Source organism: Dermacentor silvarum, chromosome 6, assembly GCF_013339745.2.
Source record: "Dermacentor silvarum isolate Dsil-2018 chromosome 6, BIME_Dsil_1.4, whole genome shotgun sequence".
In the NCBI taxonomy this organism is placed as follows: Eukaryota; Metazoa; Arthropoda; class Arachnida; order Ixodida; family Ixodidae; genus Dermacentor; species Dermacentor silvarum.
Genome location: NC_051159.1, coordinates 144679151 through 144697507, shown reverse-complemented (window position 1 = coordinate 144697507; position 18357 = coordinate 144679151). Strand labels below are relative to the sequence as shown.

Sequence of the window (18357 nt, the reverse complement as noted above, 5' to 3'; positions counted from 1 at the left end):
CTAACCGCAGATGTGACGATATATAGTATATATAGGTTCGCGCGGGGCCAGCTGGATCGTCTGCGGAGGCCTTTCGTCGAGCCGAACCCTAGGTTCGAGCACTCACTCGGGCGCGCAAGTGGCTGTCGTTGAGGCGCAAGTGGGTCGCCCTTTCCACAACCCCCTTTCTCTCCGCCGTCCTCCACTCGAGTTGGTCCTCTACCGCTTAGCCGCAAATGCTGGCTCGATATCAAGCTGCCGCGCTCCGCCTCAGCTGCTGCTTGCCAAGCTGCTGCCGCAGCCGCAGTACATTGCTCTCTCTATACACTCGCGGTCGCAGGAGTCGCGCTGGAGCTTTTGTGCGGCTAGGTTTTCCGGTGTTCGTGCTCCTGGCCCGGTGGTGCACCGGCCGTCGCTCGTACTCCGCACTCGGCTGCACTATGTTTATAGGCTGCCTTGTCGACACTCGCTGCGTTGAGGGTTTACGAGAAAGCAATGGAGATTGAAAGTTGCGTAATTTGCCTTTCTCGGTCGGCCGCGCTTGCCCTTTTCTCGTTTCCCTGCTCCCCTTTACCGCGAGCTCTTCTTATTCCGTAAGGCGTGGCCATTTAATGCTAAGCCGGTTGATGAAGGCAGCTTGGAGGAGCCCATTTCTGTCGTCCGATTATACCTCCCCTTGTACTGTTGTCTTTTTGTCCATTGTATGCTCCTTTGGGGAACGAGAGTGAGATTGAGCCGTTCCAGCTTCTCTGAGAAACGGTGTAATTGGTGAACGTACGTCCTCCTTGCATGCCGGCTCTGACCGACGGGCGCCGCGCCCACCAGGCGCCCATCGGTCAGCGCGCCCGTTTCCTGCGTAAGCCCGCTTGCAGGAAGCATTTTACCGAAGGATATATTGAACAGCGAATGGGACAGTATAAGTCTCCGCGCAACCAATTCTAGAGTGGCTATATTGGGTAAATAAAAATGAGGCCGATCCAACGTATTATCGACTAAAAAAGTTTACGGACCACGGGATCTGAGAAAGCGCTAAATATCCGAGCAGCCTTTAAAAGTAGCCAGTAAAACCGTACATCGCAATGTTGTTCGCATACACCAGCAGAGGCTGGAAATGGGAATACCAGGCTGCGTTTTGAGGCTGCGGAGATATTCAGCTTTTTGTCGGATCCCTTGGTCCGTAAACTTTTTTGGTCGATGGTACAAGGTACATGGTATATATATCCCGTGTGTGAAGTACTCGGCGAGACAGCAACAGCACCCAGGCAGCAGCCACGGTCACCAAAGTCCGGGGGCCTTCCAAAGATTCGCTTTAAAAAAAGTTTCGCGCACATGTCGACAGGAGTGGTGCCAGTTGCACGAAGCTTTGTACCCGTCGGTAAATTTACCTTTACGAAATCCAGCGGACACATGCACGAAGCGTTTTTACGTCACTAAAATGCTTCGTGCAGGTGACCGCCGGTTTTTGTTCTTGGCGCTCTTCTGTCATTTCGCTCCGAAATTCTGCTATCTTGCGCAAGGACGGAGCTATAGTCTGCCCCATCCACTGCTGTCAGGCATGAAAGTGGCGCCATATAATAGAGGTGTCGCCCTGGCGCCGCCGAAGAGAACAAATGTTTCCGTCCTAGACATATTCGGTCGCCGGAAGCAGACAATTGCAAGGTCGCTGTAATGGTTCTTTTTTTTTTTTTTTTCGCCATTGTTCTGTAGTGTGACCTGCGTGTATGTGTTGAGTGAGAGAAAGCGGACAATTTCTGTCCAGAATATGGAATTCCATTTCTGACAGCTTGCAGTGCTGATGCACTTAGTGCTTTTTGTTTTTAGGATGGTTTTTTTACTTCAGTGCGTTTAGATGAGAGCACAGAAATAGCGCTGCCAGGGAGTGCGCAAACGCGCTTCGCAACGCGAGCGAACTTCTCGTAACTTATCATGCGCACATTGCGTATATGCTGTCACGTCACAAAGTAACATAGACAGTTCACACGAACAAAGAGCACGTAATCGTAGGAGGAAAGACAGAAATACTTTCACGATATTTACATAGCCCTAACACGACTTCATCACTTTGTGATCTTGTCAGAAGACGCTCTTGTTTCTTGACGATGTTTTGAAGTTTTTAGAAGCAACGGTTTCTTTTTTAATAAACGTCGAAATAACGATTTTTTTTTTTTGCTTCAAAACATTTCTGACTACAAAATATTACCTTGTGGTTGGCACATCGTAGCGTCAGTTGCTTTTACGTCATAAGGAATTAACTAAGTTAGATGTATTTAATCTTAGTACAATTCCTTCCTCAGTCACCAAGCAACGTCTATGTTTCGTGTTTGCAGCGAAGGGTTACACCTCTTGCGAAGATTCATTGGCAGTTGAGAACATCGACCTCGCATCCCACTAGGCGTTTACGGGAACACGCAGCAAAGCGGCTAGCCGAGTCAGTATTAGTATATATTGCCTGTAATATACAAGACAATACTAGAACGTCTAAAATATATTGTAGGTATTATAGTCAAAGTAGACTGTCTTCAGTGCTGCTGATCGAGAATTGGAACACATCCACGACCAATGCGAGGCGAACAAGCCCGCCTGTTATTGCGCCTCCGGTTTGGTTGCAATCGTTCGTACGTAAACGTATTGCTGTTCTCTTCCGCAGGAACGCCGAGACCGGGACGCGGTTCCCCAAGCTGGGAGAATGCGCCCACTTCCACTACGACATGATGGACCTGGGGACAGTACAGGTGAGATGGATCTTTCCTCAACGCACCGACGGTCTTGTCTTTCGCGTAAAATGTGTCTATAGAGAAATCGCGTCACCGGCTTATGACATCATGCCGATCGCGAACGAACCTAAACCAGTTGGGAAAAAAAAAAATCCGGGGTATATTTGACGTTGTGCTGCGTAATTAGTCTTGTAATTTCATTTGTGTTATGCAAGTATGTATAAAATCACAAGGGGGCCTGATATTTATTTTGATGGTGACTGTTGTAATCCCAGTAGTGAGGAAGCTTCGTGTCATCGCAAGCGGTCTCATCGTCAGTGCGCGACAGGAGCTCGGCGCCCCGTGTCTGCGGCCCAGCCGAGGGGTCAGTAGCCCAGGCGCCGAGAGTCGGGCTGCCAGAAAGCGGGGAGGTGGCGGTCGTCAGCCTCTCGGTAGCCGTCGCCCGATGCTTATCTCTCCTCCTCCTCGTCGTCGCGGGAGGAGGGGAGAGCTGCTACTATTTGCTCGGTGCTCCTGCTGGCTGGCCTGGCCGGCTTGGCTGCCGCCACCTCGCTCGCGCCGTCACGATCTAGCGCCGATGCTATCGCAGCCGACGGCGTCGTCTCTCGTTATGTGCGCTTCGGGGGCCGCTGGGGCCGCGTATTGTTGTCGGCAGCGGCGACGCTCGCGAAACCCACCGGGCCGCGGCGTGATGAGACACGGCGCGCGAGTCTTTTGTGGTGGTGCCCGGCCGCTGTCGCCCGCCTTTGCCTCTCGTCCTTCGCTTTCTCCTTCGTTCGGCGCTGCCCGGCCTGTGAATGGCTCGCGGGCACCGGCGGCGGACGACGTCGTGGCGATTAGCACTCCGCGGCTCCGGCGAGCGTTGCGCTGTCGTCTCGCTTTCCAGCGCACCGCGCAGACGCTGTAAGCGCCACCCGTAGTCTTCCGACTCGATGTTTTTCCCGAACCACCCTTACCCCCTAGTTCCCCCCCCCCCCCCCCCCTCTTTCGTTCGGTCGTAGTGCTTCCTTTTGGCTCGCGCCACCGTCCAGGGTTTGATCAGGGCAAGGGGGCCTACGCGCGTCGGAAGAGCCCGATCACGCCATTCTCATGATCTTCACCCTGGCCTCGTATTTACCGAGCATCTTACAGTCTCTGCCTCTTGTCGATTAAGACGAAAACCAGCGACAACGGCGCATACGTAAGATTCACGGAGTATACAGGTCGAACGCTGGATTAACTACCTAACAACTCAATCTCATTTGTTGAAATAATCCAGCTAGGTCTCACCACGCGCACGCGCAATTCAATAAATAAGTAAATATGAAAATTGGACTAATCAACTTTGTAACCGAAAGAGTCAGAAAATTGATTGTTAGTGGATGAATTGAATCCCTTCATCATGTTAAGGTGTGTCAATTTCAATTTATTTGCAACAATGTTACAAATAAAATAAATCGAGATTCCTTGCATGTACAACCACAAGTGGTTGCATCTTCTGGTCCCTCGACCTGCGTTTTCGCGTACCGTGCAGCGGCGAACGGCGGTCGAGCTGGCTTCCGGCACATTTTGGTTACGAGTTAAAGCAGGATTTGATTAAAGCGAGAAAAGAAATCGGAAATATGTATTCCACACTCTGTGACGGAAGTGTCGCGAAAACACCATCTGCGCACTAGAACAGCCGTCCCTGTCACGACACTGTCCAGGGAAGCTGGCTTTTCGGCAATACACACGAATACGCAGCAGGTGCCCGCTTACGGGCGCTGGTGCCCGCTTGCGGCCATACTCGCCTGCTGCACCCGAGATGGTCGGTAAACACGCGTGCGAGCCACTCCTGTCGGTGCCCTTATTTGCGGAGCACTCCTTTTGCCGCCCTGCCGGAGAAAACGCGAGCACTCTCGGTGGGCCGCCGTACGCCTCCTGTCCTTCCTTGGTCGTTCTTCGGCTGTGCGCGAACCTGACAGTGGTTTCTGGCGGCGTCCACGGCACGGACTGTCTGTCGTTGCGCAATTAGTTCGTTCCACTTTTGAAGGTGATTGTGCGCCGATGCGGGTTGCGTGCTCTGCGATGACTAATAGACTTGCCCGTCCGTCGCCGTATACACGCTTTTGTATAGAACATTGCCGGGCACAGCCAACTTGCTATGCCACGTAGATGATCTCCCGAATACTAAAGCTTGAAAGCGCGGTGCTCTTGACTTTTCCGAAATGCCTTGCTTTGGAGACGTCGAGAGCGCACCTTAACAACGGCGAACGAAAGCTTTCCGCTATCGATCTTCCGTTCAAAATGCAGTAGAAATATCGCTTGTTTAGGGAATTCAAACACATGTACGTTGCGGTGACCTTAATTGTCTCATTCAAGGCAAAGTAGGAGAAACGAAGAGTGGTGCATTCGGTATCTCCGTTCAAGGGACAGGATTATCTGCGCGAAATGAATAATATAGGCCAATGCTTAAAAGCAAGCATTCAAAATCTGGTGGGTATATATGTATTTAATAAGACGGTGTTTACTACTGGATTGTTTCTCGCTTAAAGCGACTTGGCGGGCGATTAATAACCTATACTTACTCGCCCATTGGCTGTCCTCACTGCAGCGCAGCCTTATCTGTAAGCGCCCACTGACCACGTGGTCGTTTTTGCCCGCTCTCTCGTATTCCGCCTCAGTGAAGAAACCACAAGCAGAGCGCGTGTTGTAACGAAAGGGCTGCGTTCCGAGGACGATGCTTATTGCTGCTAGAGCCAGCAGCCGCGCTTGTCTTCCATTCCTCGTCAGTGCATATCCTCCATCCGGGGCCGTGGTTCTTTCGCACCGAGCTTGCAGCGCTCGGCGATCTTCCCTGCGAGAGCTTCTATCTTGGGACTGGGCCACCGGCGGGACCCTCGGGGTGGCTGTGCACTGTTTGCGCTTCTCTCGCTGCGAAGACACGGCACCACCCGGCCGGTTCGCGCAGAGGGCAGGCTGTACAGCTGCGTGACCCGGGTTCGCCGCCTCCCCGCCCCTGGACAGGTTCCAATATCAACTCGCCGTTTCTCGACGCTCTAGAAAGTGTCTCTCTGCGTGCGCGCACGTGTTCTAACTTTTCAGCGTCTCCTGATTCGCGACCATTCTGACACCGGCAGAGCCTTGCAGCGCAGCAGATATCGCTGGTGAATGACCGGGTGAGCTTCAGGCGTCCCCCGTTCGCGACTCCTGAAGCCTACTTTTGTGCTTCAATGCATAAAACGACGTTTTCTGAAGAAAGTAACTGGAACGTCAATGCATTTCTCCGCCAAGTTCGGGAATGAATATCTCGAAACTGGTGTCATCCTGAGAATTCGTTCAGAGTGGGATGATCCGCCTTGCGAACTCCACAGCTAGAATTTGTAAATTGCAATATGGGCCATAAGGTAATTAGTTAAAAAATAAATTAGTGATCTTTTGTTATGTAGCCGATTATGCATTTCAGTTTTTTTTTTTTTTTTTGCTAGTAATGTCCACCTCTTCGAGTAGGTCAGCTCATGAACTAGAATTGTGCTATCTGCCACAGGCAACCTTTAAAATTTTTGAAAGTGTTCGCTGGAACACCCTGTTGCATATCCGCTTGCTTAGCACGACCGAAGTTGGGGGTTCGACTACAGGCCGCGGCGGTCGCATACTGATAAGGGCGGAATGCAAAAGTTGTCGGGTGCTGTGCTTTGTGCGCATGTTAAAGAACTTGAGGTAGGGAAAAATCAATCCGGTACTTCCTGACTCCGTTTTTCCTAGTCTGCGTATTGTATTGAGACGTAAGCCGCCTTCGCAAGCAAAATGTTCGTTTTCGCGATTACCCAGTGCTTGTTTTTACGACCCACGCTAGCGTACAACCTTTTCTGTAAATATGAACTATGCGCCATTAAATGGGGAGGGAGGGGGGGGGGGAGGAGGACGCTTTTATGCGCTAAAGCTAAACGTAGGCGGGTTGCTCATACAGCGTCTTTAAGGCTCGTGCTTCGCGCGCTAAGAACCACTGAGCTTACGCGTGCACGTGTTTGCCCCGCCCCAAGTCTTTGTTAAGTAAGATAACAAACGATACTTATCGCCGTTATTTAATTTCGTTAATAAGTTTAGCGCGCGTTCCCACGATTGTCTTGTAACGAAGCGGAGTACAGGAAGTTGAGCAAGGTCTCAGTTCTCGTCCCGGCGCGGTGATTGGACGCGGTGCCAGTTAGTTCGTGAGAGGCGTTGTCTTGCTTTGTTGCGCCTGCGTCGAGTGTGTTGACGGCGCACGGCGCGGCTTAAATCGAGAGGCGTGGTCTGTTGTGCGGCAAAGGATGAGGCACGGGAGGAAGATGGTGCGGGCGAGAGAGGCACGGCTGTGTGTAGCCTCGCGACGAGAAGATGCGCACGCGTTTGCCTGTAATCTGTCTTTTGCGCGAGCGCGCTCGCGGGAGAGGAGCGCGCCCTATAGCGGCGGTCTGGAATGTAGCCGCGGTCAGCGGCATTAAATCTTGATTACGCTGCCGCCAGGGTGAACTCGGGGCACGCGCGCCGAACGCTGGCCGCCAAGCAAACCGGACTGGCTTCTCTCATGCTGGCTGCAGCCCGGCCTGCGGCGGCTGCTGCCTTGCCTGCCTCGGCTGGCTGTCTCGATCTGTGCTCCGAACACGCGGGCCGGCGGCTCACTGTTGCGCCATTCCGTTGCCGTGGCAACTGCTTCATCAACCCTTTCGCGTCGTCCTTGGCGCTCGATCCGGCGCCTGGCGTACGTCGGTCCTCTTCACTGGCCCCTCTACCGGTTCCTGCGTGCCAAATTAAGCGCGAAACACGTGCATATATAGGTGGTACCACCCGATACGGCGCTAGAGTGTGGATCACACTTGTCTAGCGTTGTGAATCGGCCGATTTGATCGCCAGCTTTCTCGAAAGGCAGTGCAGGCCGACGCCACAGAAAATGGCCGCGTGTGGTCATGCGGCATGCTTAATTGGTCCATGCGCTATAGCAGGGGAAATTAACAAAACAAGAAACAGACCTGGAACTCAGCTGCTACCGCTAGCGGCCACTGGCGCAGTCCGTAGCCAGCGACTTGACCACTTATAGACAAGTGTGGTTCACGCTGTATCCGCTGTTGTACCGAGAACTGCATCTGGTGCCTCCAGCGAGTTCCACGTTTCCAACAACCTGGAATGTGGGGGGCCTGTACGGGTCATGCGGTTTTGTCCCGTACGTGTGTAGGCCGCTCCTGCAGTCTTGAGTGTGCTAAGTCAGTGAGCCCTCTTCTTCATGTTCTTAAATGTTTTCAACACTCAGAGCGCATTCCCAATGAGCCCTCCGCTGATAGAATTATTTTGACGCACATGTGCTTTCCCATTTCGAGCAGCGACCAGAAAAGGGACGTAATTTCGACGTAACTAAGCGGAGCGGCGACATGAACTTTCGGCGTCGGTGCGCCAACTATTGCGACGCTCGATGACCGTGCTTCTCCTACAATGCCTGCAGAATAAAAACAGAGTGGAAAAGCTCTACGTTATATTGCGACCGTATAGTGTGTGAGCACCAGGAGGCGAACTTTGGGGCAGTTTCCTTAAATAGCGGAGAATGGGTATTCGAGAAGGACACATATGCGCCTTGGCAGAACTGTTTTGCGTTCCGGCTAGTATAATTGCAAGATTATTCTGAGAGGAGGCTACATTTGTAGCAGGCTGCACCCGATGGGAGCACTCGGAGCGCACCAGAATTTCTGTGAACCGCGGCACTCTTCTCTGGGCGCATCAGTCGCCTATTCAAACGTAACGGTTTCTGAGAAAGTAATCCTTTTCATTTTGGCCCGTGTGTGCGTTCCCGCTCTGTATACACAGACGCAAGAACCCTGGCGTAGTAATGTATTCACCGTCACGACGCCCGCTCGACGCCTCCAGACGATGCCAAGGATGCGTCGTTAGGCTAGCAGGTGTTTGGAAAGCGTGGCGGTATGCAGGACGCCGGGGCAACCGGAGCTGCGGTCTTTTGCCTTCGCGCGTTTGTTGTTATTATTATTTTATTTTTCGTGGCGAGAAAAATAACACAGGCGCGAGGGCGAAGCAGCTATACGTTTACTGGCGCGGCTAATCGCATGCTCGAGGATATCCCGTGGGCCGACGGCGGAGCCATGTTTCGTTAGAGGAGCCGACTTAATGTCAGTGCCAGGCTGTTTCGTGCTATATATACGTGGGCGGCTGGGCGAACGTGGGGCGCCTCGCTGAGGAGCCAGACCGCGACCTGGTGATTAGGTTTAACCTAACCCGTAGGCACCCAGGGAGGTCTCGCCGAATGTTTTCACCGAAAGGGGTTGGAGAGAGGTTTAATTGGAGCGCTCGTTGCTTGAAGCTGTCGATCGAGGCGTCCAGAGGCGCCATGCCGACGCAGATGTGGAGTGGTCGCCTTCACTGCGTCCTTCCTGCGCAGCGCAATAGTCCAGATCCGGAAAGCTCGTCTAGTTTAGTCTCATTTTGTACGCCTCCGCAGGGAGGAGAATAATGTCGGTGAAGTTACAATTGAATTTTCGGCTACTAGACGAAGAAGAGATATGCGCACCATGCTGGGTAGTCCGAACAGGAATTGGCTTACAAGCTAAGTGTAAAAGTTCTCCCAAACGAGACCCAAGGCGGCAGTGGTAAAAAGAAGATAACGATGTACGCATCGCGTGGCGAAGCGGTACTCCATGGCTATCGCTCTCACAACTAAGTAACTTGCGATATTTATAAATACACGCAAGGTGGTGAGGTGGATGGCCACGGCCGTTGCTGGATTGGTGCAACACCGTACATGACGTGTAGATCGAGGTTGCGAGGTCGGTATCCTCAGGCGGCCACAACGTCCACAACGCCAAATAAGAGTGGAACGCGAAAGCATTCAAAGATCCCTGACTGATTCTCACGCTTCCCGACAACTGCAGCTTATGCAACTGTAATGGTTACCGGGAAACGTTGGTGGTGAATGCTATGCACGAAGGTGAGCTTTCAGGCTATAGGATCGGCCCCTTGCGTGGGCCGATCCTGGAGATTGTGCACGACCGCCCCCCCCCCCCCCCCCAAAAAAAAAAGTTACATAATTTTCAGGTTTCTGTTATTGTTTCGCACTTATAATATTTCAGTCTGCGAATATTTAACATACAAGGCATGCGCTGTGGGTGTTATGTTTCATGACATTTGTTTGGACGTTGTCATTCAGAAAATTTCGAGGAATAGCTTTGTCGAGGATGTAAGTCAAGGTATGAGCAACATTAGTGATAGAATAGTGTGGCAACATAACCCTCATATACCGCACGTCATATAAGAAGGGGTGGTATATACATATACCTAAATATTTTCTGAGGGCCTGCGTGGTTGGGGATGCTTTTCTTGGCCTGCGACACGGGGCCCTTAACGCTATCGCGTTAAAAGTCGCTGCAACAACTTGCATCAAAAGCTCTCCGCTCATGCGTGCGCAACTCGCTAAAGAGCATCCGCCGAAGCTGGCTTCTCCGCATTAAGGGTGCGTGTGAGGTGAAGCGCGCTTCGGTGGAGAAGTGCTTTTGTATTTGCATGCATGTGGTCATGCGTGCACCGCGCTTGCATTGCTCTGCGAGCGTCACTGCTGGAGGCTAAACTGTGGTCTCCGATAGTCATCGATGAGGTCTGGGAAATGTATAGTCCGGCCATAAGCATTATATGAAGGCAGGTTTCCCCCCAGCTTTACAAGGGGAACCTGTTTTGCTTGTCTTGTTTCCTGTAGCAGTTTTCTACAGCGTAAGCTGTTATGAGCTCATTCCAATAGCCGTTTCGGGTCGCGATTATGCCGCCGCCGCCGCCGCCCCGTAGCCGCTATGGCATGCGAAAAAAAGTACCCGCTCTCCGCCGGGATCGAACCCAGGCCCGCTGCGTGAGAGGCGGATACTCTACGCAGCGCAAGCGCTTGCTGTCTCGGAGCGGGAAACGCGCCCTATAAACGCGCCCTATGAAGGCGCGCAGGCGCAGACGACGAGATGCGATTCAGACGCGGAACGCAAACAACGCGGTCCCAAGCCTCCGCCGGTATGGTGGCTCCATCTAGTTAAGGCGCCGGCAAACGCAACCTTTCAGACACTGTAAATTTTGCTGCCGCCTTAACTAGATGGCGCTAACATACCGACGGACGTAGGGAGCCTACATGCAAGCGCTGTCTAGGGAGCCTACAGCGCTTGCATGTAGGCTCCCTAGACGGACGCTCGGGATCACGTTGATTGCGCTAGATTGGGCGCGTTGCAATGGGAGCGAATGTGACAGCCGTAGTTGCATTGTCGGCTGCTTGGCTGGGCCGAACGGCGCTAGCCATCGGCGATGGTTCCTGACGCATTCACTCAAATTACTAGGTAGTACTACAGTGCCTAGAATATACTTATAAGTATATTCTAGGCATTGTAGTAGTACTGTCGAAACGCTCGTCTAGCTTACGCTGTGACTGTGCTGCGTGTGCCGCGCAGGCCTGGCATTTTTTTTAGCCTTACCACATAATTTGCAGAAGTAGGAGAAAAGGTAGACAGAAGGTTTTGCAAAAAGCGTCAAGCACCTGTTAAAAAAAAAAAAAAGAGGAAGCAAAACAAAATGCTACCTCGAATTCCCTAAGCAGCACCCAAATACCTTCGAGCACTTATGTATGATATCTTCTATCGCGTAATCGGAGGCGAAAGTAACATGTAGACTTTTTTTTACCGTGTCCCACCGGTGACCTGCAATGTGATCACGAAGGCACCGAATAGGCGACACGCATTCCTTGTTGGGCAGAGCGTCCGTGTCAGTAACAGAGGTTGCTGGGTTCAACCCGGCTCTTTGCCTATGCATATATTTCTTTTTCTTCACAGCGGATGTTCTTATATTGAACGCTGTTCTTCGCGAGCTCACACAACAAGCAAGACATGTCAAACGTCTAGATAGAACTATATACTGCCGTTTACAAATCGACACAATTTCGCAGCCTCGGTCCGTGTTGTTTTCTCACTCCCGACTCTTCACGTCCAGTGATTCAGTCCACCTTCTACAGATGGCGTTCACATATTCCCCCGTCCGGAAGCCAGAAAGCCGTGACTTAAGTTCTGCACCCCAGCTACCCGCAGATCGCCAGAGCGTCTGGTTTGCATTTAATTTTAAATTTTCCTTTTTTTTTCTGTTTTGACCGCGTTTCGCGGTGCACCCTAACGATGGAGCGGCGCATTGATGAGACGGCAATTAGGCGCGCTTTGTCCACTCGTGCGTGCGCGCCCGACAGCTAGAACGGCGAGCCGATCGCGCTGCACTGAAAGAACAAACAAAACCGCGAAATCACAGGAGCTCGAAGCCGTTCGCCCGCGCGTGCCGGTTGCCGTGCAAAACGCTTCGCGGAACCAATCGGTCGTTGAAGGCCGCTCCGGAAAGGGGGCCAGGGTGGCTCAAGGTCACCAGACCACCTATCTTCGCCGCATTGTTATTTTTATTTATTTTTCTTTCCCGCATCTCATTCCAGCTTCAGTTTCTCTCTGCATGTTCTCGTTTCTTTTGTTCCGCGCTCCTGACCGCTAGTGCTCCTCTCTTGAGGGCACAGCAGCTAGCTCTTCGTTCATTGTCCGAAAACCTGCTTCAGAGCCCGCTCGGTCAGCTTTCGGGCCAGTCGGCCAGTTCCGCAACTTCCGTCTATTAGGCGCAAGCCCGGAGCGATCTCGCGCGATCCATCGCGGCCATCCAAAACTTTCGGTTACGTCGTGACGCGATTGGCAGGGCCCCGCACGACGGCAAGCGCGCACGACCTGTCATCGCGTGCTCGCTGGGAGTGCGGCTGCGGCTCGCAATTGTGCATTGCGCGTATACGCCCGAGCTGTGCACCAGCCAGCGCGAGCGTCCCTGCGTAGCCCTTTGTAGCCGCCGCGTTTACGAGGATAGCGTAGCGAAGCTAATTTAGCGTAGCGTTATACGCATGCCGTAGAGCTATGCATAACGAAACCAACTTGCTGCAGAGGCCGTTTACATTAGTTTTGATGTAGCGCAACGAGCTATATCAGCGATGGTGATTTCATAGAATATAAGGAAACACCTCGCGGCATGAGGCTTCGCGATGTCGTGGTTGAGGACAAAACCGGTTCCACACTGCCAAGCTTGCACGTGTAACGTAACATTCCAAAAAGAGCGGAACGATGATCGAGTCAACGAAGCCAAGGGACTTGCAACTCATTTCCTCAAGTTTCGTTTCTCCACTGAACCGGATACTTGTGCTGCGCCCACTGTATTCGGCTATTGCAGTTTCCCTTGTTCGTCTAAGTCTGCAATGCAAAGCATGCTGAAAGCTCATTTGTGTATTCTTGGTGTGCAGCAAAATAACCGTGCTCGGCTTGTGAAGGCACGCATGGTAGTGAAACATGTTCAACGCTATGGTGACGCTTTCATATACTCGCTTCTTCTCTTTCGCCCGCGACTGCACACGTGGAGACCGCTGTTGCGAGTCGCGACTACCGGTAATTAGGCGTTCTTATCATAACTATGCTTTTAAAACGTGTACGTGCTAATAAAATCGGAACTTTGCATAGCTACATGGGGCTTTTATCTTCCTGCCGGCAGTGAATCGATGGCATCTTTCATTATTTAATCGAACTGTGTGCACCTGTGAATGGCACGAACATAGCGGGTATCACAACTGGCGAAGAAAATGCGCGAGTGAATTTTTTCGTACGTCGTACGATAACTGCGGAGAAGCAAGTCCGCATCACGCAGATCTGCGCGCTTTTCTTTCATTTTCTTTTCTCACTATGCCTTTAAATAAAATCGGTGAATTAAGGGGAAAAAATAAACAGGTTTGGTCCGCACATATATTCGCGTTTCGCTCAGTTCTGCGCACGTGATCGTCGAGCCATGCTGCGCACGTGATCGTCGAGCCATGAGACAGGGGCCTGAGCACAAGGCATGAATCCCCGGTTCCTATTTAACGAGTCAGGAATTTTCATACGAGCATGCCCGAGTACATGTGCTAGGTTTTCAAAGTAGCATCGCGACCTGCATAGATGCGACATCCAGTCTCATCTCTTCCTGCTGGGACGCCGAGCAAATAATCCAACTAAAACCTGCCGACACGAATCGCTAGTACCGCGGCGGCGTGCATGGTCAGGGTAGAGAAACCATGGAGTCGCCTCCCAGAATTCCCGCATTCGTCCCCGCCCTGTATACCGTGGACTTCGGAATTCTGTGTGACAGACTTGGGGAAACTCGCGCCATGTAGTATTTCTGGCTGCGAAGTATGGCGCTTCAATCAACACGCGAACGATGGAATATAGTACATGAATTTGGCCTATGCTTCGTCCTTCTCGTTTGATTGTATATTTTGCAAATCGATCGTTTTCATCAAAATATTGCGTAATTAATTACGGTTATGCAAGCGCGCAGGAACATATATCGCTTTCATGGGTTTATGAAAACATCATTGGTTGAAATTTTAGAAATATAATGCGTAATAAATAACGCCGGCAACATTGATGAATTCTACAGCATTAAGGAGAAGGTAGCAGTCGCCGTAATAAAGCTTAATAGGAGGTATAGAATGAAGGCAGTACGAGCCTACGCCCCAACCTCCAGTCACGATGATGAAGAAATAGAACAGTTTTATGAAGATGTTGAATTAGCAATGAGAAAGGTGCAAACTCAGTATACTGTAGTCATAGGCGACTTCAATGCAAACGTGGGAAAAAAGCAGGCTGGTGAGCAAGCAATTGGCAACTACGACATCGATTCTAGGAACAATAGAGGAGACATGTTGGTAGAATTCGCGGAGAGGAATAGGCTCCGAATAATGAATACGTTCTTCAGGAAGCACAGCAACAGGAAGTGGACCTGGAAAAGCCCTAATGGAGAAACAAGGAATGAAATAGATTTCATACTCTCTGCCGATCCAAGAATAGTGCAGGATGTAGAAGTGTTAGGTAAGGTAAAGTGCAGTGACCATAGGTTAGTGAGGTCTAGGATTTCTCTCAATTTGAAGAGAGAAAGAGTGAAATTAGTCAAGAGGAAACAGGCCAACCTAGAGGCAGTAAGGGTAAAAGCAGACCAATTCAGGCTGGTGCTCGAAAACAAATATGCAGCTTTAGAAAAGGAAGATAAAGACAACATAGAGGTAATGAATGAAACCCTAACTAGGTTGATCTCAGAAGCAGCAATTGAAGTGGGAGGTAAGGCACCAAGGCAACCAGTAGATAAGCTCTCCCAAGAAACAAAGGACCTAATAAAGAAACGACAAAACATGAAAATGTCCAACTCAAGAGATCAGATAGAATTCGCTGAACTGTCAAAACGGATCAACAAGAAGAAAGTAAGGGATATTCGAAATTATAACGTGCGAAAGATTGAGGAAGCCGTAAAATGTGGACGCAGCATTAAATCAGTAAAAACAAAGCTTGGCATAGGACAAGGCAAGATGTATGCACTGAAAGATAAGCATGGTAATATCGTCAGCAATTTCGATGACATAGTAAAAGCAGCGGAAGAATTCTATACTCACCTGTACAGTGCCCAGAGCCGTCACGCTACCTTCATTCGAAGTAGTGATGAACAGGGTACAGACGCTCCTTCTGTAACTAGCGATGAAGTTAAAAGGGCCTTGCAAGGCATGACCCGGGGGAAATCGGCAGACGAAGATGGAATAACTGTTCATTTAATGAAAGATGGAGGAGATATCATGCTTGAAAAGCTTGTGGCCCTTTATACGCAATGCCTCACGACTTCAAGTGTACCAGAGAGCTGGAAGGACGCCAACATTATACTAATCCATAAGAAGGGAGACGTTAAAGAATTGAAGAATTATAGACCCATTAGCTTGCTTTCAGTATTGTATAAAATATTCACCAAGATAATTTCTTATAGAATCAGGGCAGCAGTTGACTTCAGCCAACCAAGAGAACAGGCTGGCTTCAGGAAGGGATATTCTATGATGGATCATATCCATGTCATCAATCAGGTAATCGAGAAATCTGCGGAGTACAATGAACCTCTCTATATGGTTTTCATAGATTATGAAAAGGCATTTGATTCAGTGGAGATACCAGCAGTCATAGAGACATTGCGTAATCAAGGAGTACAGGAGGCATACGTGAATATCTTAGCAAACATCTACAAGGATTCCACAGCAACCTTGGTTCTCCACATGAAAAGTAGAAAGTTACCTATCAAGAAAGGGGTCAGGCAAGGAGACACAATCTCTCCAATGCTATTCACTGCATGCTTAGAAGAAGTATTCAAGCTCTTAGACTGGGAAGGCTTAGGAGTGAGGATCAACGGCGAATATCTCAGCAACCTTCGGTTTGCAGATGACATTGTCCTATTCAGCAACAATGGAGACGAATTACAGCAAATGATTGAGGACCTTAATCGGAGAAAGTGTAAGAATTGGGTTGAAGATGAATATGCAGAAGACAAAGATAGTCTTCAATAGCCTGGCAAGGGAACAAGAATTCAGGATCGCCAGTCAGCGTCTAGAGTCTGTAAAGGAGTACATTTATCTAGGTCAATTACTCACTGGGGCCCTGATCATGAGAAATAAATTTACAGAAAAATAAAATTGGGCTGGAGTGCATACGGCAGGCATTGCCAAACCTTGACTTAGAGCTTACCATTGTCGTTGAAAAGGAAAGTGTACAATCATTGCATTCTACCGGGGCTAACATATGGGGCGGAAACTTGGAGGTTAACAAAGAAGCTGGAGAACAAGTTAAGGACCGCACAAAGAGCGATGGAACGAAAAATGTTAGGTCTACTGTTAAGAGACAGCAAGAGAGCGGTGTAGATCAGAGAACAAACGGGGATAGCCGATATTCTAGTCGACATTAAGCGAAAAAAAAAAAAATGGATCTGGACAGGCTATGTAATGCGTAGGATGGATAACCAGTGGACCATTAGAGTTACAGAATGGATACCAAGAGAAGGGAAGTGCAGTCGAGGACGGCAGAAAACTAGGTGGGGTGATGAAGTTAGGAAATTTGCAGGCGCAAGTTGGAATCAGCTAGCGCAAGACACGGGTAATTGGAGATCACAGGGAGAGGCCTTCGTCCTGCAGTGGACATAAATATAGGCTGATGATGATGATGAAATAACGCCGGAAGTACTTCTGAAGCGAGAAGCGCAAATGTTAGACAAATCCATGCAACTATACCAATATCATTTTCATAGTAGCTGAATAATTGGATCGCCAGAGTTCCGGAACCTTTAATAATTTTTGTTGGAAACGATGCCTGCGTGCAGTCTTACTTGCAGGCGAAACGGGTGACGGTCAGATAATTTGAAAAAAAAAAAAAAAAAGTCCAACACGCTGGACAGGCTGTACCGGCACTTTTTGCGAATGCGCCATAACGAGAGAGACCAGTGCGTACTTGGCTTTTACGGAGAAGTGGGGCCATGTTTGATCACTGCGTCGATAACGCTTTCTTGAATTGTCCGGCGCCTAGCTAAAGAGGCGTTTTACGGCAGCACACAGTCACGGTCCGCTTCTCTGTTAGAAAGGAAACTCGCACATATTTAGGAGCGCGTTCGCAGATGTGAAACTTTTCCAGGTATTTTCACTCACGACCGGCTTGCGCACGCACCAGACACCATTGCATTCGTTCCTGGTGCGCAGTTTGGCGGGTGGAAGGTTTTACGACATTAACGCGTGGAAGTGAAGGCCGAGTGGAAACTGCGTCTGTAGCGCACAGAGCATGCAGAATAAACTATATAGAAGGATGCGAATAACCTGTTTGCGCTGGGATACACGTGCGCTTTAGTATTGTACTGTAGCCATTAGGATGATACGGCAATCTGCTGCCGTAGCCGTATGGGACAGGTATATGTTAACGTATATCCAAGCTTGCCAGCGGCCAGGCGCATTCAAACGGTATACTGGTCCTTTATGCGAGTTCAAGAATACGCACCTAGCGGGATTGATGCCTGCCTAATTTATACGAGTGCCTTAATTTCTCATGCAGGGCTGTTGTTTCCACTTTCCGATCTTCGTTTAGGGTGGCATTTAACTTTTGGAGTACTTAAGCCACGCTGAGCACTTTCGATCGTGATCGAGCCAGATGCTAATCCATTTTCTCAGTAGCGATTGGCTCCCTTCCTCAGCTTGTTCAGACGATCGAGCCAATAGCAATCGCTAAATTCGATCCTGATCGGGCTCGATCGCGATCGAAAGTGCCCCCTGTGACAGCGATATTTCTCACGCGATCGCTTCTGATCGAACACATCTTTGCAACAAAGGTGCTTGCACACTTTCGCATCTGTTTACATGCGCACCTCCTGCGGAAAGCGGTAAAAATTGCACAATGTCTTGTAAAGTGAAAAGCGTTCCCAGGACTAGTCCAGGTCAGTTGGCGGTGTCCGAATAAACTCGTCTGTCGCGCCGCTGTTGATGTTGATGGTGTTGGCAGTGCGCTTGCCGGGAAAGCGAGAATATGTAACAATGGTTAAACGAAAACGTGATACATGTCACATAAGGATCAGCGCACGTGTATTTGGCATCGTATTTCGTGAGTTTAGCGCACAGCCATATCGAATATCGCTTTGCGTTGTGCTAAAATACGCTTCTGCGGGCACGCATGTTTGGAGCTTGATTGGCACACACGGCAGTGGTATACCTAAGCAGTGTCCTAATACTGTCAGGTAAGCTGCCGACGTTATGTGAAAGCGCTTCTGTATGTGCATGCAGTAAAGATGCAGTTGCGCGTTAAATCTTGCGGGATATGAATGTTCG

At 50.1% G+C, this 18357-nt stretch overlaps 1 protein-coding gene across 4 annotated transcripts in view; it reads left to right on the top strand.

The window, feature by feature from the left end:
- Window positions 1–18357, top strand: part of LOC119456126 (uncharacterized) — a 241705-nt gene that overhangs the window by 155802 nt on the left and 67546 nt on the right. For all 4 annotated transcript variants that reach the window (XM_037717734.2, XM_049669556.1, XM_037717735.2 and 1 more), the window contains one exon: window positions 2627–2711. In XM_037717734.2, coding sequence (XP_037573662.1) covers window positions 2627–2711 — 85 coding nt within the window. The remainder of the gene's footprint in view (window positions 1–2626; window positions 2712–18357) is intronic.